This window comes from Podarcis erhardii (genome assembly GCF_964252035.2).
Source record: "Podarcis erhardii genome assembly, chromosome: 1".
NCBI lineage: Eukaryota > Metazoa > Chordata > Lepidosauria > Squamata > Lacertidae > Podarcis > Podarcis erhardii.
This window is the reverse complement of record NC_138497.1, coordinates 101,974,229-101,998,775: the sequence shown is the minus strand read 5'-3', so window position 1 is coordinate 101,998,775 and position 24,547 is coordinate 101,974,229. Positions and strand designations below refer to the sequence as shown.

The following is a 24,547-nucleotide window of genomic DNA, read 5'->3' as shown; positions in this document are numbered from 1 at the left end:
TTTGCCCTCAGAACCAGCCCTAGAAGTCCTGCTCTCACAGAAGGAAGGAGCCCATTTTACCAGCAACTATCTGACCTGAGGAGGTCATGCTGCTGTCCTCAGATTGTGAGGAATTCTAGTGTAGAAGTCCAAACAGAACTAAGACACAGCTTCTCTAATTGCTATTAGAGCAGGTTAGGGTCCTTTAATTGAATGCTCATTGGAGTTGCTGCTAGCCACACAGATAAAGCTGCAGATTTATTTAAGGATGAGTTTCCCTGTTGCTGTTGCAACACCATTTGCCTGCTTGTATGAGTCTCCTGCCTGAGTTTCAAATGGAGCTATCCATGGTGCTACCAAATTTGGTGGCACTTTGCCTTTATGGAATCTGACCTCTGCTTTGCTTGACTTTGCCATCTCGGAACCAAAACATCACCTTGCTCAACTCCAACTTTGTAGGTGAAGAAACAGCATCATTGTGATGACCTACTTGATTTCTTCCCTTCAAATTTTACTGGGATGTGGGCTATACTGAATATTTGACCATTTTGATCATTACTGCTGGTTGAGGGGGCTGAAACACCCTGATAATGAAAATGTTTGCCTATTTCAAAACTGTTCACTGCCATTGTTTTACAAATATATTGCTAACTTGGTTCCATTTCCCCCCATCATAAATTCTAGGTATTCTTCATGGAACTGTCACATCGGCAATCCAAGCCAATTGAAGGCAATAGAGTGGTTGGAATATTTGTTATGACAATATGTAGCCGATCAGATTTGGCTATGAGCTGATGTCACTGAGGATAAACAAAGTAGACCTCATGAAGTGCTGTTTTCACTTTCACTGGGCCAGGACTTTATTTGCTATCGATGCAATGCCCTTATCACTAAAACTGAAGGGGTGTGTGCGTGCTTTTTAACACTATTGAAAAGTTTTGCAAGAAGTGCCCATCTATCTGTCAGTCCTAACCACCACAGCTCTCATGCCATTCAGATACCATACGAGGACATAGATTTGTATACTTAACAGTATGAGTTATTGGACTATAACTTGTGCTGTAAGCGTAAATGGAAACAAACGGTGACATGTGTTGCGTTGCTTTTTAAACTCTGCTGGCTGGAGATACTAGGTTGCATCCAACTTAATCACTGTATGTGTGGAACGGCTTCACAAGTACAACAGAACTTCCCCTCCCTCTCCTCCCCCAAATCTGAACTCCAGAGAAGATTTGGGGGTGGTGCAGGGAAGGGAAGGGAAGGAATTTTGTTTGATACAAACCACCAAGATTTGGATCCAGTAAGAATTCACGGAAATCAATGAAACAGTTGCAACAGATAGCAATAGTGTCAGAAATTGGTTCACTATTCACACCACCACTTTCAGGCTTATTTGACCAGCTATTTATTTAAATATTTTTATGCTGCCCTTCATCAGGACATACTCCATCCAAATAAAACTATTGTTTTCCCCAACCATAGAACCCTGGGAACTGGAGACCTTTGAAAGGATTAGTAACCAGTCTTTTCACACAAAAAATGGTTTCCGGGTCTTACCATGAAAAACTATGGCAATTAAACTGGTCTTAAAGATACACCAACAGAATATAACAAAATGCCTTTGCTGTTTTCAAGGTTGGTTTCTTTTATACATCTGTAGATGCAGAACACTATATGCATAGTATGTCCACCACAACATTTGAAGCCAGATGGAGAGACAGCTCAATTCTAATTAATTAAATATATAACCAGAACAGCTACCTTGGCAATTTATAAAGTAACCAGCAAAGACCACATTTCCCCCTCGGTACTTTAAAAAAGAATAACCAGACAACTAATTTTCCTTCTAAGTAACTATCTTCTAAACCCCATAAATGACTGCTCATTAGCCTGTCAATGTTTATAATGGCTTTCAGAACTGTAACAAGAATTAAAAATAGTTCAGTGAGCAGAAATGGACATTAATTTGTCATACTTAAATATGAACGCTTGAATGAGTTAGCCACAGCAAAGCCCACTCCCACAGTTCCAAAATCAAAAGCTCTAATTTATTGCTTGCTACCTGTACCTCACTCACCAAGAACTGGTTAAAATGTATCTAATGAAGCCACCTTAACCTTATGTTACTGGAGAGGTAAAGGAAGTAGAACATTATGCAGTTTTAATTTTGTTTTGTTCCAGAAACCCAAATGAAGGACTGATTGAAAGAGAAAGACAAGAGATAGACTGTGTAATAAGGGACAGGAATGGATTTAACCCCCAATGAACAATGTTACATACACAGAGACTGTCTAAACATCAGAAAGAGATTAAAGGCTGGGAATGCATAAAACACTTGACTGCTGAGCAACATACATAGGATGTGAAGCAAAGTGAACATCAGGTTGTGCCCCATGAACCAACTATATCCATTTGAAGAACTGAAGAGTTAGCACTTCAAGAGGACCTAGCAGGTACATTGTGGGCCACCTGAAGCGTATGTTAGAATGAGAGAGCTTCAAAGAGAGATCTCCCTCCTTATATTGGTGGAGCACAAAAGCTGCAGCCAGCACACTAAGGAATTGTTTGTCCCACATTGTTTTCCTGTTAGATAATTATATAACTCCTGAAGTGTGGGATGAATCTCAAAAGACAAACTGCTTTGCCCTATTTGTCTTGAAGATGAAAAGGGGGAAGGTGGGAGAAGTGGGACCGTGTGTTGCACCTCCAAAGGAGACCCACTCCTCAGTGTGTTTGTGTTATTGCATGCTTAACCACCACAGGGTATCTCTAAGCAGCCAAGAGCAGGAGGGAAGAATTTTGCAAGATTTATTCCACTTTGTTACACAAGATGCTAGCCGTGAAGAGCTTTCGTTAAACCTAAAGACTTTTATGAACATAAAATCAAATTAAACAGCACATTAAGGGTTCTATCTTCTCTGACTGATGTGCACGCGCAAACAACTCTCATTAACGGTAATGGCAGTTACGCACGCGCATCAATCGGAGAACAGATCCCTAAGTGCTTTATTGTTTTTCCTGGAGATTTTTCTCTATTGGACTTTAATTAAGCTCCTGCTAGGCTTGCAAGTTTTCAGTTTTTTAAGGTTTGCTTTTTAAAGGAAGAAAGAAAAGTGAAATCAGCTTCTTTGGCAGATAAGATCCCCCACCCCCACCCCCAGCAATTGTCACAGTCAAGCCAAAGACATCAACACTAAATATCTGCAAGACATCTGTTTGAAGTTACCTTGCAGCCTTTGAAGGGCTTGTCATCCTGGAGCAGGTTTGCCAACTGACCAAGACAAAAATGGCCTGGTTTGCTCCTGCAGCTGTTAACTACACCTTGATTTATACAAATCAACAGGTGAAGGTTTTCAAGGCATGGAGCTAAGTATTATCACCTGCTACTGATGAAGATAAACTTGCTGTTAAAGGCACAACTGTAGGGTGGCAAACCTAAATTGACAAGAAATTTCTTTAAAAAGGAAGTCTGACTAAAAAAGGAGGATGTTATGAACAGATATGCAATGCACTGGTCTGTTGGTGATCCTAAGGCAAATGTACAAACCTGGGATTGCCAATAAGGTGTCACGCTGTATTGCTATTACACACACAATTTCAAATCTTTTTTGTTTTTAAAGGCATGGAGACATACCCTTCTAGATTATAAATATTAGTCCTGCCTAACAGCATTATGTTTTGCTTACATGAATTATAACATGTCTAATTATAAGACAACACATATGCGGTTGATTATTTTTTCTCAGTATGCTGAGCTCTTCTAAGAGAGATCATTTCCTGAAAATAAAGGGTCAAATATTGCAGCAACTGAAATAGGAAGTGGAAGCAGGGCGGGGCTGGGGGAGGCAAGAGCAGGTAAAAAAGCAACATTTGGGATGCATCTTCTGCAATTTGGGGATATATAGATATATATAATATTAAAAAGCGCATAGGCTATTTAATTAACTGCTACTGTATGCGATGTACTTACTTATTGCCTCCACAAACTGTTCAAAGAAGCAGTATGGGAACAGTGGCTCAGGCAGCTCTCTGAAAAACATCTTGAGTGCTCCGGTGACAACGTGGATGTCCTCCCACTGGCTGTCGTCCAAATTCAGCTTCTCTTCTGGGAAAACACGAGGAGAAATGGAACAACTGGTTTTAATGAAACAATTACAAGACACTAATTATTATGTTAATGTTTGCCTACTATCATCAGCAACCGTTAACAGCCTTCTGCACCTAGAGGTTTGGTGCTGTGCATGGGTTTCCACCCCCCCCTTTCTTTCTTTCTCTCTTTTTTTTCCAGAGGAAGAGAACATTTTCAATGGAATACCATCTGTAGGAATGCAGCTAACAAAAAACAAGAGGCACAAAGAGACAGTAGCATTGACACAGGATGTCAGATACATTTATTCCCATAATGCATCAGTAGGAAAAATTAGCATCACAGCTCAACATGATTCAAAGCTATTTGGTTTCGAGGCCGAGGGGCTAAGAGTTGCCAGGGATGACCGGCTCAAGGGACCAGCCTAAAGGCCTTGCTGAGCCAACAGGAGACATATGCTAAACATGGCAATACAAAATGAGTTATTGCTTTACATGTGTTACGTCTTGCTATGTACAAGGGAATAATGGGCAACACTTTTCTTCCTCTCCTTTTTTGTTGTTGTTGCCTGAATGTAATGTCAGCAAGGAATTCAGTATTGTGGTGCTGGGTGGGAGGGAGGGAGGGAGGAGGGGAAGAGATATTAATTCCTCCTTATTGCTTCAAAAATATTTTGTTTGGTTTTTCAACTCTGGGAGGAAGATTTGCCCAGCAACAATATTAGACAGACCCCTGTTGGCCTACCTAGGCTATGCAAAGCTGTCAAAAATGATAACACGCTAAAGACAAACCACAAGTGCTTGCAAAACTGATTTTCTGAACAACAGAAATCTTTTCTTTTGAAGCTTGACTGAGCTGAGAAATTTAAATATAAAAGGAGGAAGAATGCAAGAAAAAAATTCTAATAAAAAGATGGGGTGATTATTACTTTCCTTTCCTTTGAATACTTATTAGAAACATCTGGTATTATTATTAGGCTACAAAAAAACCCTACAGAATTAGAGACCTGACAAAACTCCAAGAAAGCAAAAAATGCCTGTCGCTGTGTATTAAAAGTAAGCAAAGTTCTTTACAACATCTACCTGTTCCAGAAATGCACAAAATTTATAAAGATGTGGTTTGGCTTTTACTTCAGAAACATTTTCATGGGGTATATTCTAGTAAAGATCTAACTAATTTAAAACTATTGGAGAGACATCTCCACCCACCTCAGAGAACATAACGTTACCAGTTTTGAGCAGAAATGAATTGTATTGCTTTAGCCATTATTAATGCTATTTGCATAGACACACTTTGTAAAAACATCACACACAGCACCGCACAACCCACATACCACAAAGTAAGCATTTTCTAATATTTACTGCTTTCCAAAGAGTGGTGTCAGAAAAGAATTTAAATGTAGGTATAAAGTTTCAAAGTATTGCGATATATTAACAATAACATTTATTTCCCCCAAACCCACCTCTTCTTTAATTTATAAGAGGTTGGAGTACAGATTGAAAAACATACTTTTAACTGGTTCTCTTTTTGTTCTTTAAAACAAAAAAACCACTCAGACTTTTCATCAACATAAAAACAATTCACTCTTGAAATTGAATTAGGACTTTCTTTTGAACTCCATGATCAAATTTGATTGATTGTATTTCAACAATTAGCCTTTTATTTCCCCCCATACACCATAGAAAGAGACAGACAGCATCCTAGCAGGCTGGTTTTACACAGTTATCTGTTCACAATAGCATCAAAAAGAGAGACCTGATGGGGTTTACTGTCACTTTAAAGAACAGGGTGGGTTTTCACATTGTTGAAATCTGTCAGATATTTTGAAATGTCCCTCTCACTATGGTGCCACACCCCCTGCGTGCCCTTATAATAAAATTGGTTTTACTCCTGATTAAATCATTTTCTCCCTACCCACTACCATACTTCTCATAATGGACCTGTGTGCACTACAGCTGGTGTTCTTCCCATGGTACCAATTCTTACTTTATCTTTTCAGCACTTTGCTGCTAAGATCTCATGCAGAGTGCTTATGTTTTGTTAAGAGCTTCATTCTTAGAGAAATAGCTTAACACATGTTCTAAAAATGTTGTACAACTTATTGCTTAAAACACATTTTGAAAATGTATAAGTACTGTATCTCTGGCACAAACCTTTAAGTGGAAACCTTAGCAGAAACACGCACACATACACACACACATACAAAACAAAAACCCCTGCCGTTCTGGCTTGGTATGATTGTTTTTCCATCTCTCCTGTACATTAAACATCTAAAGTGGAATACACGGATTCTAAACTTTACCAAGAATTATCTGCCCAGATTTTTGCACTGTTTCCAGCTCTTAAAGGAAATGTGTTAGGAATGTATCATCTTGAAAGCAAAGGGTGTCATTTTACCCTCAAGCAATAAAGTGACTTTAAAAAAAAAAAAAAAAGTTCGTTAGAAGGGAAGCATGCCAAATTTAAAAGGGGGTGGGGAGAGAACTGCGTCAAAAAACAAACTGCAAGAATAATCGACTTGTTCAAGGTAATGCTCTAATTTTTGTTATTAGTCATGGGAGACACTTGAGTATAGCTTGAGTGTGGCCTAAAATAGCATTCACATGTGACCTCCTAGGAGAGACTCTCAACCTTATATCACTTGCAAAGGACACCCTCAACTAACCACATACCATGGGTAGCATGTAACACATGAGCTGGGCTGTACCATGTGGACTGTATTATGCAGCACAGCCCCTGCTAATTGATTTAGAAGTCCCATTTATTCAAAGAACAAAAATAATAATATGTAGAACCTGAAACAAAATGTTGCATTGTAGATCTGTTCAGAAGGCCAGCTGCCCAGCCAGCTAGCCAGCCAGCCAAACTTTCCTCCAGGATACCTTAAAATATATGGGGAGTTTAAAAATCCTGCTTGCCCCCCTCCCCAAAGTGACACTCAGCATTCCGTGGTTCCTGGTGTCCAGTAAGCATAGCCAGTCCTTATTGGGCTGATTTCTCTCTCTGCAGAAGACTGTTGTGTTGTTGTTTTTTATTAAATACTTTTACATTTTTATTTCAGCAAACCTTGGGGATTCCTCCGATACCTCCTCCTCATTTCTCAGCAGCCCTGTTTTGGCTTTTCTTCCTGCCCACACTGGGACATGAACTTGTTATTAGAAAGGATGATGAAGCTGATGCTGTTGATATGGGCTTGCCATCTGTTTACCGTGAATAGGACTCTCACAGTAGGCCTGAATGATTAGGTAATGATCACTGTATTATAGGCCTGAGTGACTAGATAATGTTCCACAATGGTCAGGTTAATGGCAGGGATGGGGAACCTCGTGACCTGATGTGAGGTGTTGGATTGGTTGCTTGTAGAAATGCTATGCTGTCCGCTTCCACCTATGCCCAACACACACACACACACACACACACACACACACACACACACGTACGTTACAGAAATGTTCTAAGTCTCCAGTGACCTTGGAGCCAAACTCAGGGAAATGCTGCCCTTGAGACTTCTCACCATTTGGGTGGGAACAGGGAGCACATAACAACAACAATAATTACTTATTAGTGTTATTGATGTAAACTGATTTGTGGATTCTTTGTCGGACGAGGCAAGATAAAAATGGAACAAAGAAATAAATAATGCAGTACAGTCATACCTTGCTTCATGAACGGCTTAGTTGTTGAACAAATCGGCTTCTGGACACCAAAACCCAGAAGTAAGTGTTCTGGTTTTCGAACGTTTTTCAGAAGCTGAACATCTGACGCGGCTTTCCCTTGAGTGCAGGAAGCTCCTGCAGCCAATTGGAAGCCGCGCCTTGGTTTTGGAACATTTCAGGAGTTGAACGGGCTCCCGGAACAAATTAAGTTCGAGAGCCAAGATACCACTGTACAGAACTTTGTCAGAACAATAAGAGCCAACTCCTAGGGGTCGAGGTCCCTTCACACACACACCCCACATTGAAATGGTATCTGTGTGTCATGTATGTATTGTGATCAATAATGTGATGCGGGGCTTGCTTACCCCCTCCACCATATTTCATTCAAGTTGGCATCCCTGGTCAGAAATAAGGCCCAATTGGACAATTCATTTAATATTTTGCCCAAGTCAAGATTCAATCCTGGTGTATAGGAATATTTTATTTATTTTAAGTATTTGTGTTATGTTCACCTCTTTAGGAGAGGAACCAAGGGCTGCTTCTAATATAACTACATGGTGAGCACATATTTGGTTGCATAAAAGACTTTGCCTTTTTCCCCCAGATAGAAATGCTTCTAATCATGAAAGGCTTTTGATCCAGCAGGGAGGTGATTACTTTTTCTCTTTCTCCCTCCCATTGCAGGACCCGGTACCACCTCACACAGTGCCCCATACAGTCCCCAAAACTACAGAACAGTGAGGGAGGTAGTGCTAGGTGCTGTGTGGAGAGAGGAAACTGGCAAAAGTCACACACTCCTCCACCAGTGGGAACAAAGTCTAGGTGCGGCCCAGGGCAAATTTGGTCCTTAAACGATTTATAGGTTGAGAAGTGAATTTGGAACACTTTGTTAGCATGTTGAACCATCGTCAGCCTTGCTATTTATTTTTTATTATAACATTTATACTCTTGTTTCCAGCTCACAATTAGTTGTTCACAGTGGCTAGCAACAATTTAAATGAAATGCAATTATACAATGAGCTAAAACAACAAAAGCAAACCAAGTGACACAGAAGATCATCATCAGCATAATATTCAAGAGCAAATATTTAGGATCTAGCCAAACCATAAGTGTACTGGAACAGAAACATTTTGGTTTGGCATCTAAAGGCAACAAGGAAAGGAAGTCCTTCTGATCTCCAAGGCAGAAAATTCCACAGCCTAACTGAAAATATTCTTTCTCACGTCTCTGTAAACTGTAACTCTGGGGGTGTGGGGATATGGAACAGAGTTTATGTTATGTCCAAAAACTGTTCATGTGGACCTGCCCTCAAGGCTGCTGGCAGGGTTCGAAATAGCCAAGCACCTGCTGAAGCCAATGTCTCACTAGGGGATCAACAGCTAACCCCTACAGGCCCCTAGCTATGCTTTATCTCCTTGCCATCACTGCCTGACCTCCAGTGTGTGAGGTGGGAAACCTCACTTACTCCCTGCAACTACTGCCCTCTCTGAGTCAAGACAGAGCAATGATGGGAGCGAGATGGAGCAACAACCTCTGCCTCTCCCTTTTGTCAGCTGTGTGGGTTAGGCCCAGAGGAAAAGGGCAATGGAATGGACAGGGGTAACAGCAGTGAGGACAAGTGTGAGAACAGCCAGCATATATGCCCCTGAATGTGCCCCTTATTTGGCAGCCTGAATTTAATTTTTAATTTATTTTCCCCCATACAGCTGACTGAGGAGTCTTGTCTTCCACCAGCTGCATGAGAGTATCCACGCCATCTGAATTGCCCATTGGTGTGCCAGGCTGCAACGGCAGCTTCTGCTAGAATCGATAAGTGGGTTTTAGGTATCATGGCTAATTGCTGATAAGACTTCTCTAATCCTCTACCTTAAGACAATATCATTTTTATGTTAGTTCCCAACAGATTGATTGGCCTCCCCATTGCAGAACACGAAGAGAGCAGAAATGATCAAGGTTCACCACCCCAAGTGTACCATCATCAGAACACATAGCTCCAGATGAAAAACAAATGAAACATGAACGTCAAGGGCTCTTGTCGTTCAATTTCTTCCATTTAATTCCTCCAGAATGTAGGCATCTATCAGTTCAAAGGGGTGACTGCTGAATGGAAAATTGATGCAGCTACTTAACAGCATTTTGACGTAAATAGATGATAATGTTGATCCAATAGCAAGACTGTTGCCTATGTTTGAATCTACGCATTACTAGAATACCCATTTCCATGGTGCTTAGCACTAAATTAGCAAATAGCTGTAACTAAAAAGCACATGTTCTATGCCTGTTGGAGGGCTTTTGTTTATTGCAGTTCTCTGAAACTTCAGTTCACTGACCTGAGGGCAAGCTGGAAAAACCCGGTACTGCTAATTTAAATCTTAATTGGAGTTAGAGGGAAATAAGATAACACTGTGGCATGCTCATTCCTGGAGTTACTCTACTGATACTCATTGAGTCACACCGATCAGAGATGAACTCTGCCATTGTTTCTGCATGAAGAAGTCCACTATATCCAGTAAAACCACAAGTAGTTTAGAACAAGTACACGACGAAAACAAAGACAAGAGTTCAAAAGGTTTTTAAGACATGTGTAGCTGTCACCCCAAAGTTATGCTTGATATATTGCCATTGCGTCATTATCTGTACACAGATATTTGGACATCTAGTCATATGAATGAAGGTCGCACACAGTTATTATCACACTATCAAGGGGTTATCCACTCTTCACCTTCCTTGCACACCATTTGAAGAATGTAGCACCACCATAAATAGTTGGCACCCTGATTTTATAGATACAAACAACTGTAATGCGACACAGAGTGACTTACACTCATGTTACTACAACAGTATTGTGCATAAAGCAGCTGGGGCCCATTCAGTTAGCTATGTTTGTCTACTGAATAGACAAGGATACGTAGTAGTATCTGTTTGGAAAGGACTGAAGCCAATAGGTTGTATTGACTGTAGTACTTTCCTAACAAGTTATTACCAGGTATAATGAGAGTTCAGTTGTAACAAGGCATAGTGGTGGATCTAGGATTTGAGTATGAGAAGGGAGCTGAGCTTTTAACTGATGCAGGTCTTCCTTCTACTTTCTCTCTGCCATTCTTCCAGGAAATGTTGAAAACCTATCCATGAAATGGTCTGGTTTTTCTGTGCCATAGTTCAGAAATCCAAAAAAGGTCCATGGAGTGTATCAGATCTATTATTTGTTTATCTTGCAGCCACTTATATTTTTCTTTTTCTTTTGGTAGCGTTAAATATAAGAAGAGCATAACTGAGAGCACTAGCAGAACTAGAGTTTATTGGTTTGAAATCAAGCATGTCTGGGTACTACAGTATCCCTACCCGTCAAGTACAGCCACGGAATTATACTCTATGTAAACACCCGTCTCAACAGTATGTAGAAATGATGGCTCTCTGGATATACAGAGTTGGTGGCCTCACTGGAAAAGGCCCAGAGGCGGCAGGAATTGTTAAATCCTCACATTATTCAGGCTATCCAGGAAGTCTTGAGGATCCAGGCACAGTAAAGCTGTGGTCGGTGGGGCCAAGACATGGGAAGTTGCAATAAAGATAGTACAACCATATTGGATTACTGATTACAGATGTCAGCATGTTTTGGCGCAGACACTGGGTGTGTATCCTGTATCAACCAGCTCGTCTGCTGGTTAAGTATTTGGCAGGGTTAACAGAGGTTAAAGATCACTCTATGACATACATCAAATTGGGGTGACCCCACCAAGATTAACCGTTTGAGAGTGCTATGGCCCATCACCTCCCATCTGCACATCCAGACACAAGCAACCCCCCTGGATCCTTCTAGTGGGATACCCCAACCCCACCTTGACTAAGGATCCAACCCAATGCCTTATCCACCATCAGGTTGTAACAGTTGTTATGAGGAAGAACTGACATCCTTCCCAAGCTGCACCAAAAAGCCAGAAGGCCACCCAGCACTGCTGAGGCTGTGCCGAATGGCAACCACCACTTCCCTCCAGCAACGGAGAATCCCGACTCAGCCGCAGGATTGTGCTAAGATTCCTCTCTGCAGTGTTTTGATCCATGTTCCTGGGTGCTTGTGCAAATTGGCAATCTTTAAGGGGGAGAAACAACCTGAGAACTGCAGCAAGCTGCTAGAAAGAAGATATGTACTAACATGTTTGTGCCACTTGGCAAAAATAAAATAAAATTAGCTTATTCAGAATCACAAATGTGGTGGCGACGATTTCGAAAAGTTCCCTAGTCAGCTGTTACCTGTAAGGCAAGGGTGGATATCTTTGTTAGATGCTAGATGAGAGACTTTTGGAGCCCTAACAGCTGAGTGTTTTGAATATCTCTTTATATTTCGCTCATATTTAAGATTAGGTCTTTTTAAAGACCTAAACACACACATACCAGTTAACACAGTTAAGAATGCATACTGCAAACCTGAGGTGACCTGGACACTCTGAGCTGGGGAAAATACCCTTTCCTTGTTACAGCTTTTTCAAGGTTATTTTGCAAGAGAGGAAGTGAAGAGTTAGGGCAAAACAGTGTCTCTTTGTCCATGCTCATGCCCATGATTCAAAAATATCTCCACGCTTCTTGTCATTTTAAAATGGACTTTGCAATTAAAGCAGAGTGGCTCTAGGATCCTGACATACAGTTCTTTCATTCCTATCCCTTTCAACGTTTTTAACACAGCTTCTGTTTCCATGTTGTCAATGGTCTTTTCATAGTACACAATGTTTCATAATATTTGGCAGACTTATCCAAAACCTGATTCACTGTCTGCTTGTGATCCCTAGGTCAGGAATTACTCCAGACATAAAGTTCCCCAAAGGGTAAAACAAATTATTGCAATTAAGATTCAACAGGAAAAGATAAAGAAAAAAAAGTAATTCATCCATCCACATTCGTAAGATTGAAATTCAGCATTCACATTTTCGGGCAATTTCCCACAAAAAAAAGTTGCATTGTAATTTATCCACTTTGAAGATTAAAGTAGGCTTATTGCTAATAAATAAATAAATCAGACATCGTAGGGGATCACAGGAACAAATTTAAAGGCACAGAGAACCAGAGTGAAACTTTATAATGAGCCTTGTATGTTCTTTCCTGCAGCTGCTGGGAACAAAAAATAAAATAAAATGCAATTAAACATCCTCCCATAACAGGCTGCTCTTATGAACATTAAAACATGTAGGCAGACTAGCAAATTATGCAAATGTCCTGAAATAAACTGTACTACGTACTGAAAACTGGGCATGGGGCTGAAACAGAGCCAGATGCAAAATAGTGGTTTTGGAAGGCAGATATACACTGAGAGAAATAGTTGCCTCTGAAAACATGGCCAGTGACAGACTCTTCTCGGCCTTTTGGCTAAGATCAAGGGTAGTGAGTAGACTTTAGTCTTTCAAATTTCAGCGGTGCCCTGTGCAAGGCCAAAATTCAACACCCTCCCCCACCTCCCATTCTGCTCAATTCACTACATCATAGCTGCAATTCCCTGCAGCACCCGTAGGTTTAAGCACCCAGTGCGACAGAACCAGTTGCACTGCCCTAAATCCACCTCTGACATGACCGAGACCAAGAATTTGTTTTTGGTTTCAGAACTAGCCTCACAGTCCTGTCGCACAAAAATCTATGCCTGGTTTCTTACCCAAGGGCACTTCTTTCATATCTGCAAATACGAATTACCCGCAAAACACTTGGGGATGTTTAAGCAATTCCCTTTTCCTTGTGGTAAAACCGCAGCAGCTATCCTTCTGCAATTTGGCAAGATTCGTGTGCTCGAAATGGGCACATGAAAAGGAAAAAGGTTTCCGACTTCCGGGTTGGCGCCTCCAGCAATGGCTGAATTCCTCTGATCGGGAGGAATTTGCTTCGTGGAAATTAGGGTCTGGCCGCCACGGCCAAGGCGGGGACCCACCAAAAATCACAGGCGGGAGAAGCCTGTGAACGTGGGATTCGGCTGGCACCTTTTGCGCCTCCCCTACTCGTGGGGAAACCCAGTTTTGGGGATCCGGAGCGACATGGGGTGAGTGGCACAGTGCTTCGAATTGACTGCTTCTTTCACGGAGTGAAGCCGCATAGCTGTTGTCGGAGAGCGCTGACTTTTTCCTGTGGACAATTTGATCTTAAAACAATTACCCGTGAGTAGAACGGAAAATTGGATTTTTAAACGTCTTAATTTGGCACCGAAACGGGGAGGTTTAAAACAGGAAGTCTGCCTTCCCCTTTTGTAAATAGACTGGAGCAAAGAGGCTGCAAGCTAAAGTCTTGGAAAGTCTTCTGTAAAGGATTAAACCTCCATCGGTTAAAATCATTAAACCCCCCCTTGGAAGCAGGAGAAGAGGGGGGAAATTTTGGATCGTGTAAGCCTGCAGGAGAGAGAGCGAAGAAAGATAAATTACCACCGCTTCGAACCTGGAAAGGGGCTGCTAGTAAGACTGACGTTTTGGGAAAGTTCATTGACTGTGAATAAAACGTATGTGGACAGATAGCTAAATAAGAGAAATATATTGTTTCCATTGTTTCCTTCTGTGTTTAAAAAGGAGTAAAAGTAACCGAAAATTGAAACAAATTTTGTTGCTTGAACTGTGTTTAAAAGGATTGATACAAATAGAAATTGTTTCCCTCTAGAGGGAGCCTTTGAAACTGTTACAGGAGTGGAGCTGGGGGGATTACCAGCTGCAGAGATAAAAAACTGTGAGAACCAGGGATTGACCTTGGATTGGTAAGAATGTCGACAGAAGAACCCTTGGTGATTGCATTATGCAAGATAAGTGCCTCATTGGAACAGCTTCATAAGAAGACAGATGTGATGACTATCAAAATTGACAATTTGGGACAAAAAGTGACTGATTTGGGACAAAAAGTGAACATCTATACAGAAACTATTCAGGAATTGTTTCAGGAATCTACTTTGACATGGCAAATTGTTGAGAAGGCAAGGGAAAAAGTTGTTGTTGAACCTAAAGTAATACAAGTGGAGAGAGTCCCAGTCTTACAGAGGCAATTTGATGAATATAAGTTGTTGCCTTCTATGACTGAATTTAGAGAAAGTCAGATTTTGAGGATTGGAACCCTGCTTGGATTTGAGAAGGAAAGTTGAATAGATTCCGTCATGCAGGGATGTACTGACCTTTGGGATTTGGACTTGGGCCAGGAGGAGATTGGAGTTGTGGGGACTTTCAGTTTTGGAGGGATTTTGAAACACGTCCTGAAACATCTTTTGGACTTTAGTGCTAACTACGGAGATTTGGCTGACCTGTCGAGAAAGAATAAAAATATTGCTAGGTTGGAGCCTCCCCGAGATCTACTCCTCGGCATCAAAGGAAGGAAATTAAGAACAAGATCAACAGAAGACAAAGTAAAGTGCATGTATAAATATGAAGAAGATCTGCAGAAGGGACTTGGAAAAGAGTTAAGAGCCTCAGACAGAAGATCACCAGGTTGATGGACCATATGGAATAGACGGAAAGGACTGGCAGAATCCGAGACCAGGGAGAAGAGACGGTGGAAGAAGATTGGAAACAGTTTAAAGTTTATTTATAGAAATATTGTAAAATTAATGAGTGTTAGAAAAATGTTGGAATGAAATTATATGGCTTTAGTAGAAATGTTATAAGGAGTTAAGTATAAATAAGTATTATGGTATTAATGGAAGATAAGGTTAAAATAAGTTAAGTTAATTATATGACAGAAAATAGAGAAAGAGGGAAAGGAATTGCTGAAATAATTAATAGAAGTGGAATACAAAAAGGGAGGTGAGAGGAGGTCGATGAAACGAGGGAATGAAAGATAGGGCATTGAAGAAGAAGAGTTTGGATTTGATATCCCGCCTTTCACTCCCTTTAAGGAGTCTCAAAGCGGCTAACATTCTCCTTTCCCTTCCTCCCCCACAACAAACACTCTGTGAGGTGAGTGGGGCTGAGAGACTTCAAAGAAGTGTGACAAGCCCAAGGTCACCCAGAAGCTGCATGTGGAGGAGCGGAGACTCGAACCCGGTTCTCCAGATTACGAGACTACCGCTCTTAACCACTACACCACACGGTATGATGTATGTTTTTTAATTTTTTTATGTTTAGTTTAATGTGTTAATGTTGTGTTGTGCATTGTATATTGTATTGTATTGTGTTTTATTTCTTTTGCCTTTTTTCTCTTTTTTCTTTTCTTCTTCTTTTCTTCTTTTTTTTGTAAGATTTAAAAGCAATAAATATTATTTAAAAAAAAGAAAGAAAAGGAAAAAGGTTTCCTTTAAATAAAAATACAAACTTTAAAGGTACCTGGTACAAAGCCCTTGGACCTATTTGCCTGTAATTTGGCCAGCATTATCCATTATGTGGGGGTTGGTATACCTGCAAAGGTGATCCACTTCTCTCAAAAGTGGGGGAGGTATGGATGTGTACGAAGCATCAAGAGCTTAAAATCTTGTTGGCACCATTCTACCAACCTTACAAAGCAGTCCTATGCATGCCTACTGAGAAGTATGTCCCACTGAAGTGAATAGGACTTAGTCCCAGATAGGTGTATACAGTGGTACCTTGGGTTAAGTACTTAATTTGTTCCGGAGGTCCGTACTTAACCTGAAACTGTTCTTAACCTGAAGCACCACTTTAGCTAATGGGGCCTCCTGCTGCCGCCGTACCGCCGGAGCACAATTTCTGTTCTCATCCTGAAGCAAAGTACTTAACCTGAAGCACGCTTTCTGAGTTAACGGAGTCTGTATCCTGAAGCATATGTAACTTGAAGCGTATGTAACCCAAGGTACCACTGTATAGGATTGCAGTCTAAAACACTTTAGAATCCCACTGATTTCAATATGAGAGTTTAAACATACATTTAAGTTTGAGATTGATGTATATTCTACACAAAGATGCCAAACTTTGAAACGATTGTGACATTCATTCGTTTAGTTTTGAGTTGCACTTCTACCATTAAGATATTTAGCTCAGTACAAGTATGTCATGTGTGAGATTGACAATGAATTGAAAATCCATAGAATTAGGCCTCTTTTTAAGTCTGCTTTACACACTTACACACAAACACACACACACACACACACACAGAGAGAGAGAGAGAGAGAAAGAGAGAGAGAGAGAGATGCACACATTGGCAAAGGGCTGTGATGTGAATCACCACTTCATTGTTTCTTTGTTTGACACTACGTATGGGGTGCTTTTGTTGTAAAATGTTTTACATTTTAAATAGATTTGACTTTAATTTTATTTGCAGTGAGCTGTTGGGGCATAATGGAACATTGGAACAAATACGATGGCTATTGGATACTTGAGCGCTTAATGTTAAAAAACATCAAGCGGAGAAATGCTTTTATTTTGGATATAACTTAATGATTGCCAAAGCAGGACACAATTGGTTGGTCTGAACTTTCTAAATGACTGTTTCATAATGGCTAGTTTCATAATGCGAATCCATTTTGGATTATCTGACCGGAGATAAGACTTCAATGGACTTACAGTATCAGCCACCACTTTACCACTGCCACAAAAGGGAATTGGAATTAATTGGATTATGTTAGTCTCCACCCGCTGATTGTAGAAAAGTCTCAAACTGTAACTATTTCAAACAGACCATATCTCTCATCAACCAAGGGATTTGCACTTCAGCTTGCCACTAAGGCTTAATTTCTTTGCTATGCTCTCCTTTGGTTTGGAAGAGGTCACTGAAATACTTTATTCAAGTTTATTCACATTGATAGGGCAACTCTCTTCATTACTTTAAGCTACTTTATGTAGCAGCTATGCTTCTCTTTATCTTTTGGGAAGCTCAGCTTTCACTTCCTTTCAGATTTGACACTGTTGCTGGGATGGGTCCCTTATGTGCTGTGCTAGTTTGGAGGGTGAGGAGCCGGGAGAGATTTGAGAGAGGGATGGTGCTGGAGTTTGCTAACGGCATTTTCACAAGTGACACTATATGGCCACTTATGACGCTTTCTGTATGCTGAGTACAAAAGTTAGTCATTCTATATTTTTTTGAAAAGGCAGGATACAAATATAACCAATTAATAATGATGGTGATTAAAGATTTGGTTAAACATTAGTGCACATCCCATTATGTATAGCTAACCCTTAAAATTTCACGAATTGTAACCAAGTTCACTCCATGTAAGTGTCTTACCACCCACCAGGAAACAACAATTTTGTCTCTGGATGTTCAATGTTTCAAGGGGAAATTGTGTGGCCTAACATGGCAGGCTATATGAGATGCTTAGGTCACATCATATCTATCTATCTATCTATCTATCTATCTATCCATGAAATTCAAAACCTATGGAATTATTTAAGTCCTATTAAATAATACCTATCAGGGCATGCGAAAATCTCACAGGTTTAAGAGCAAGCAATATTTTCCTGATGGTTATATTGTACTTTGTTGTAGCTATTCCTCAGTTGCGGCCCACAGAGATAATTTGTGGCACACACACACACACCTCTAACATGTAGAAGGTCAATATATAAGGTTTCACTCAGTGACAGAGTGATCACCATCTTTGGAAGTGATGACCTACTTCCCCCCATGTTAGACTAGATACTGACAAGGTGAGGGAGCAGAGCTTGGATTTTCCTTGTCACACATGCTTGAATTATCTGGAACAATATGTTCCATAAGCTTCTTTTTGGTGCACCTGACCACTTTCTGAATTGTCTAGGCTGCTCTGTGAAGAACTGGTTGGAAGGAATTCATGACTCTTGTACCTTTGTTCTGAGAGGTTCTCCTGATGTTATTATCACAGGTCATTTGGGAGGGATTCATGATGTAAGTCCTTCCTTATCCAGTACTTCCCCAGTTTTCAGGGGACATTACTTTGATGTGGACAGCCGCTGCCTCCGGCTCCTCCCATAGGATCACAAAATTTCAGATATTACCTTTGCAGTGTTGGAAGCAGCTGTGCTGGAGAAGCTTTTACACCACAAAGCTAATATCAGATGACTATATAAGAACCACTTTTTTTACCAGATAAAGCACCAGTAGGGAAACGTTGCTCTACTTCTGCAATGGCTAGTCATATACGTATTTCCACATATTTTATACCAGAAACAGAAACATCTTTCCAATACTTTAAGATAGTGATATGGACATCCCAATATTATCTGTAGTCAAAATGCTTCTGACCAGAGACAAACGTGGGACACAAAAAGTAGTGCATAGCCCTTTAAAGAACCTAATTCTCTGAACCAGTGTGGTATGGCAGCCTGAAGACAGCCATAACTGCAGATGGCTAGAAGGTTGTTTCTTAGCATCCAAGGACCAAGTGACTCAAGAGACCAAGAGAGTTCTTCCTAGTCTTATAAAGGTGCTGACTGTGGTGTGATTTCTCATTTTAAGGAATTTACACTAGGCTATGTATTCTCAGAGTTCTCATTCTTGCTAGTCTAGACTACCAGCCTCCCAAATAGAATAGGCTATGTCTTTCTTCTTCTTTGGCGATCACTCATAGCTAAGTAAAATTGTCTTCCATAAACATGGTTTAACAACAAGTCCGTGTTGAAGCAATGATTCTTCAAAATCTACTTCGTTGGACTGGTCATGTTGTGCGGATGCCTGATGATCATCTTCCAAAGTAACTGCTCTATTCCGAACTTAAAAACTGAAAGTGTAATGTTGGTGGTCAACAAAAGAGGTTTAAAGACTGCCTCAAGGCAAATCTTTAAAAATGTAGTATAAACACTGACAACTAGGAAACACTGGCCTGCGAGCGCTCCAGGTGGAGAACAGCCTTTACCAAAGGTGCCATGGGCTTTGAAGACACTCGAACTCAGGACGCAAGGGAGAAACGTGCTAAGAGGAAGAGGAAGGCACGCTTGGCAAATCCACACCGTGATCAACTCCCACCCGGAAACCAATGTCCCCAATGTGGAAGGACGTGTGGATCCAGAATTGGTTCCATCAACCAACTTCCTGCTATTTTATAGCCATTGTTTGCCTCTAAACATAAACACTCACTATGTGGAATTATTCCATTGAAGACAAAAATGGCATTGAATGCAGTTCTACCTGCATTTTCCCATATTACTTTATAAGTACAGGTATCCATGTAATTACTGCAATAAAGTGAAAACATTGCATTTCCTTTTAACAACTGGTTATGCAAACTCACCCTTGGTATCTGTGACTGCTGCAATCCACATTTTGATGCTGTATTTCATATCTCATAGTAGTGTGTAGCAAATATTGAAGTTTATTTCCCCTACCTCTTATGCAATATTGCATCCTGAGAAAGAACCTGGTCCAATTTTGATGCAACTGTACCTGCACCTGTTTTTGTAAATGGAATTCATCTACTATTGGAACTTTCATTTGAACCATCAGCCTGAAATACGGAAGCCACTGATGTGAGGGTAATCACACTAAAAGTATCTGGACCATTTATATACAGGTGGCATTAGAATTTCATTCTTATTTATCTAGTTTCTTTGTTTAATTACAAATAGCATCATATGAAAACTATGAATTTCATGAAATGTAGTAGAAGAAAGCACACTTTTTAATATATTGTGCAAATTTGAGCTGCAAATTGCAAGATAAATAAGTTGTCTTTCTTAAGTTTTGTGGGCAAGTCTCCCACCTACTGATGGATTTGAACAGGAACACCCATAGATCTTGAAAATGATTGATCAAAATTTGAAGAGACTGAATATTGCAATTGCTTTCGGTAGTATTAAATGTGAACTGAGATTTATACTTCCTTTCGGGTACAGAATTCTAAGCTAAGTTTTGAAGCAAGCAGACAACAAAGCAAATGACAAGAAAGATAGCATCTGCTTTTCTGTCTATTCAAGCTGAGGTTTTTCATTCTAAATGCAAGCAATGTTTCCGAAGTTAACATAATTAACTCACAACAATCCTGGAACATCATAATATGGATACAGATGGAAATTCAAAGCTTTAAAAATGTCATATAACTGCAACAGGATTACCATTTCTTATAAAAGAACAAATCTGAATACTAATCAAAACAGGTGTTTTTATTTCAAACACTTCTGAACGCTGTGAAATTACCAGCAGGGTTATTTATGTATTAGCCGGCTATGAAGCATTCATTTTTTAAAAAAAAAAAAACCTATGATCTATAATAACATCAAAGTGATAAGATTAAAAAATATGACATTGAACATTGCTTCCTGAAGAAAAGACCAGGAGTTCAATTGCTCGGTAATTTCTGTAGGACTACTTGAGAGATCCTTCTAATTGTTAATCCCCTCCAACTATTGCTTCATGTTATTAATTATATTTAAACACAAACAGTAACGCTCATGGGAATGTTGCCCTTCTGACAGTCCACTAACACCATCCAACAATTTGCTTACAGAAAATATTTTTAAAATATTAAATATCAAGGAGGAAACACCATCGAAATGTTAAAATGGCAGAGAAAAGTGGGTGGAATTACTCCCACTGCTTAACATGTTATCGTTTTTTGTGGTGTTCATAATAGCTGGAGCCTTTCTAGGCAAGATCTTTCATATTAATCTAGCGTTGCATAAAATTCTGGGTAACAGGTCTAGGGGTCAAGCATCATTCATCATTAGTTGAAGTGACATTTGCAACCCTTCACACAGCAGCTGCATGAAAGGAGAGAAAAAGGTATTCTTAGGAAGGACAGGGGGGAGAAAACAACCCAAGCACTATCTGGCGACAAGAAAACAAGGTGCCACTATGTCAGCATGGTAATGCGCTTAAATTCGGTGATGTCATTCTTCCATAACCTTAGGAGTCACAAGGCACAAGGCAGCTGCATTCCTGAACTTAGTAGTTCTGGTGCAGATAAGTAATGACTGGATGTAAATGAATTACATTAGTGTGGCTGTGAACACAGCTCTGTGCATCTAAATGATGATTTATATCAGGATCCTATCTTGGGTTTCCCCCCGCTTTTAAAAGAGTGTTCTGCTTGTTAACAAGGAAGCCCTTGTTCTCACACCATCCTCCAAGGCATAATAGGTTCTGGGAAGCTATAGCAGATAGCTTTTGAGTCTGAGACTGCAAGACAGCGTTCCAGGACTTTACAGCAGAACAACTTGGATGAAATAGGACTTCTACTTCTAAAGACTATTAACTAACAAATAATAATAAAAGTTCCCCTCCCTCTCCTGCCCTCTGCTGCATGGCTTGCTTCCTACCAAACATTAAGACGTGAACGGGAAATGCAAGGATGTAAAATGGATCTGTAATCATCAGCACGGAAAATATACATTTGTACTAAATGGCTAATACTTCACCAGTCCTTTTGATATTACAAGTACATTTTAAAGCAATATATATTTTATTTTGCAGTGGCATTTTATTATGTGAAAAATGTGATCTCTTCAGAATTATACACATTTTCATATCAGACTCATTAAAACAGCATGCAGATTTTGTGGGTTAGGGTGGAGGTCTGAACTCCCCCCTTCCGAAGACTGAGGTTTTACATTGAGCCCTATAGTACACTACACTGCATATGATTATGTCTGAACTGTATTTAATTGATTTGTGCAATTCATAATTATGACATAATTCATTATGTGCCTTAAAGCATAATGTGATTTAATTGTATCTTGATGGACAGAAAACAATCTCATTAATTTTACAAGGAGAATTCTAACCCTGTTTATCTGAAATTTCTATAACAATATTGACAGAATGTCATGGCTGAGAATTTATGCATAGCTATACGTAGGTAAAGGTAACTGCTTTTGACACAATTTAATCACACACAACCATCTACAGGATCACTGGGACTATGGCTTCAACCTAAAGCTACTTTCTTGGAAGAAAGTCACATTGAAATCAATTGAGCTTGCTTCCTAATAAACATTGTTAGAACTGAGCTGTAAATTTATAAATTTAATAATATATAGCTCTTGGTTCAGAGATGTACACCAGAAAAATCAAACTTACAAGTTACACCCTTTCCCTCACCCCCTGCCACTCCCCAAAAGTTAAGAAGTCACCATCTTCTGCTGAAAGAAATTTTAGTGGAAAGTATGCATTTCCTGGGTCTTGCATTCCATTGGAACAAAAACCCTTCTATTGATTCAATGAGGGTTCTGTCTACAGAACAATGATAGCTTTGACCCCTTGAAATGTCCTATTCCTGTTATTTTCCTCACTTGGTCTTAAAGGTAGCTCACTCAATGCTGGTTAGACACGTAACTAGCTAAGATAAATGATGACTTTTTATCAGTAAAGAACACATCAAATCATACATAGGTGCCTCTATATTAAGTGCCTCAGGATTGACCATAATGTTATTTTTTATCTTTTGGTTTTGGGACTTCCTATAGAATTAATAGAAAATATAGCAAGTAGTAACGGCAGAGTGTTTGCAGGGGAAAATGCAACAGTAGCAGAAGGATTATTGGGAGCCATGGTTGCTGCTACAGGCTCCTTATAAAGAATGTTTCTTCTCCATACCTATTGTACCAAAAAAATGTGTATATCTGTAAGTGGGAGAAGTCTAGCAGAATCTTTGGTCTATACACCACACCTGAGCTCTGAAATGAACTCAATTAACTCAAGTGTACACAGCCAACTTCAATCTAAGTTCAATTAGTGATGGAGAAACTTTGAAGAGAGAAGGCACGCATCCTTCCACATTAGCAGTCATTGCATTCTGTGTCAGTTTATGTTTTAACCTAAGGACCACTTCCTTGGGTAATTTCAGTAATAGCAAAACAGCATAAAACAACAGAGGTGCTGCCAAATCCCATCCAAACAAATTGTTCACCAGATCTGAGATGTTTTTTGTTCAAACATACAGTGGACTCTAGAATTGCCATGGAAATCATCTCTGCACTTCTAAATATTTATTTATTTGTTATTCATTTCATAGAGAATCTTTTATCCCAAAGGATCTCATGGCAGTGCACAAAGTAGGATAAAACCAACATGTTAAACACAGAGCATTAGTTGAAACAATTCAACCTTCAAAAGAGTTCAGTAGCATTTTTAAACCCAGCCTATAGCCCTCACCCGAAAGCCAAAGTGAAAAGGAAGTTCCATAATTGTGGCAAAATCTCCAGGAAGGTCCGACTCTCTCACATCACCATATAGCAGGCTATACCTTTTGATGAGAATTGTGTGTTTATAAGTTATATGAATTAATTGATAGATATGTTACATCAATTTGACCTTTTCATTTTTGTAATGACTGGATGTAAATGACATTAGTGTGGCTGTAGTCTAGATACTTGGCACTGCTGGATGACATCTCCAAGTACAGCACCTTTGAATGACTACTTACGGACCACCACCATTGGGTGCCTCAGAAACTTCTAAATTGCTGGAGGAAATAATTGGATATTTGCAGAAAACTAAACATGTAATAGCTGTTTACAAATGTTTATTAGAATGTTGTGAATTGGACATTCAAAATCTTAGAGATGAATGGAATAGAGAGTTGGAGTGTTCCATTCAGCTCAATCAATGGAAAGTTGCTTTAGAAAAATGAGAATGATTCAACAGAGGTTGATATTTTGGGTATTTTGGACTCCACAGCACTTTTATAGGAAGAAACTGGCTAGTTCAGATAGATGTTGGTACATCACCAATGCTGAAAACCTCTCTTTGAGGTATATGATATGGGGACGTCCTGTGGTGTCTTCTGTTTGGTCAGAAATTATTGTTTGTTTTAACTTTGTCTTGGAGAAATCCTTGACATTTAAGAATGCTTGCACATTCTTAAATTATTTCCCTGTGATGGACATCTAAAGGGGATTCTATGAGCCCACAAATGATAAGACTAATACTGCTGGACTGGAAGGACAAGCATCCACCATCTACTAATCAGCGGTCTAAAGATCTCACTGCTCTTTTTTACATCTGAAGGTATGGCTTATA

The 24,547-nt window shown here is 39.8% G+C and overlaps 1 protein-coding gene across 12 annotated transcripts in view; it reads right to left on the bottom strand.

Moving 5' to 3' along the window:
- The window catches only part of ARHGAP15 (Rho GTPase activating protein 15), a 384,487-nt gene that overhangs the window by 61,449 nt on the left and 298,491 nt on the right, over window positions 1–24,547 (bottom strand). For all 12 annotated transcript variants that reach the window (XM_081872770.1, XM_081872775.1, XM_081872771.1 and 9 more), the window contains one exon: window positions 3,950–4,084. In XM_081872770.1, coding sequence (XP_081728896.1) covers window positions 3,950–4,084 — 135 coding nt within the window. The remainder of the gene's footprint in view (window positions 1–3,949; window positions 4,085–24,547) is intronic.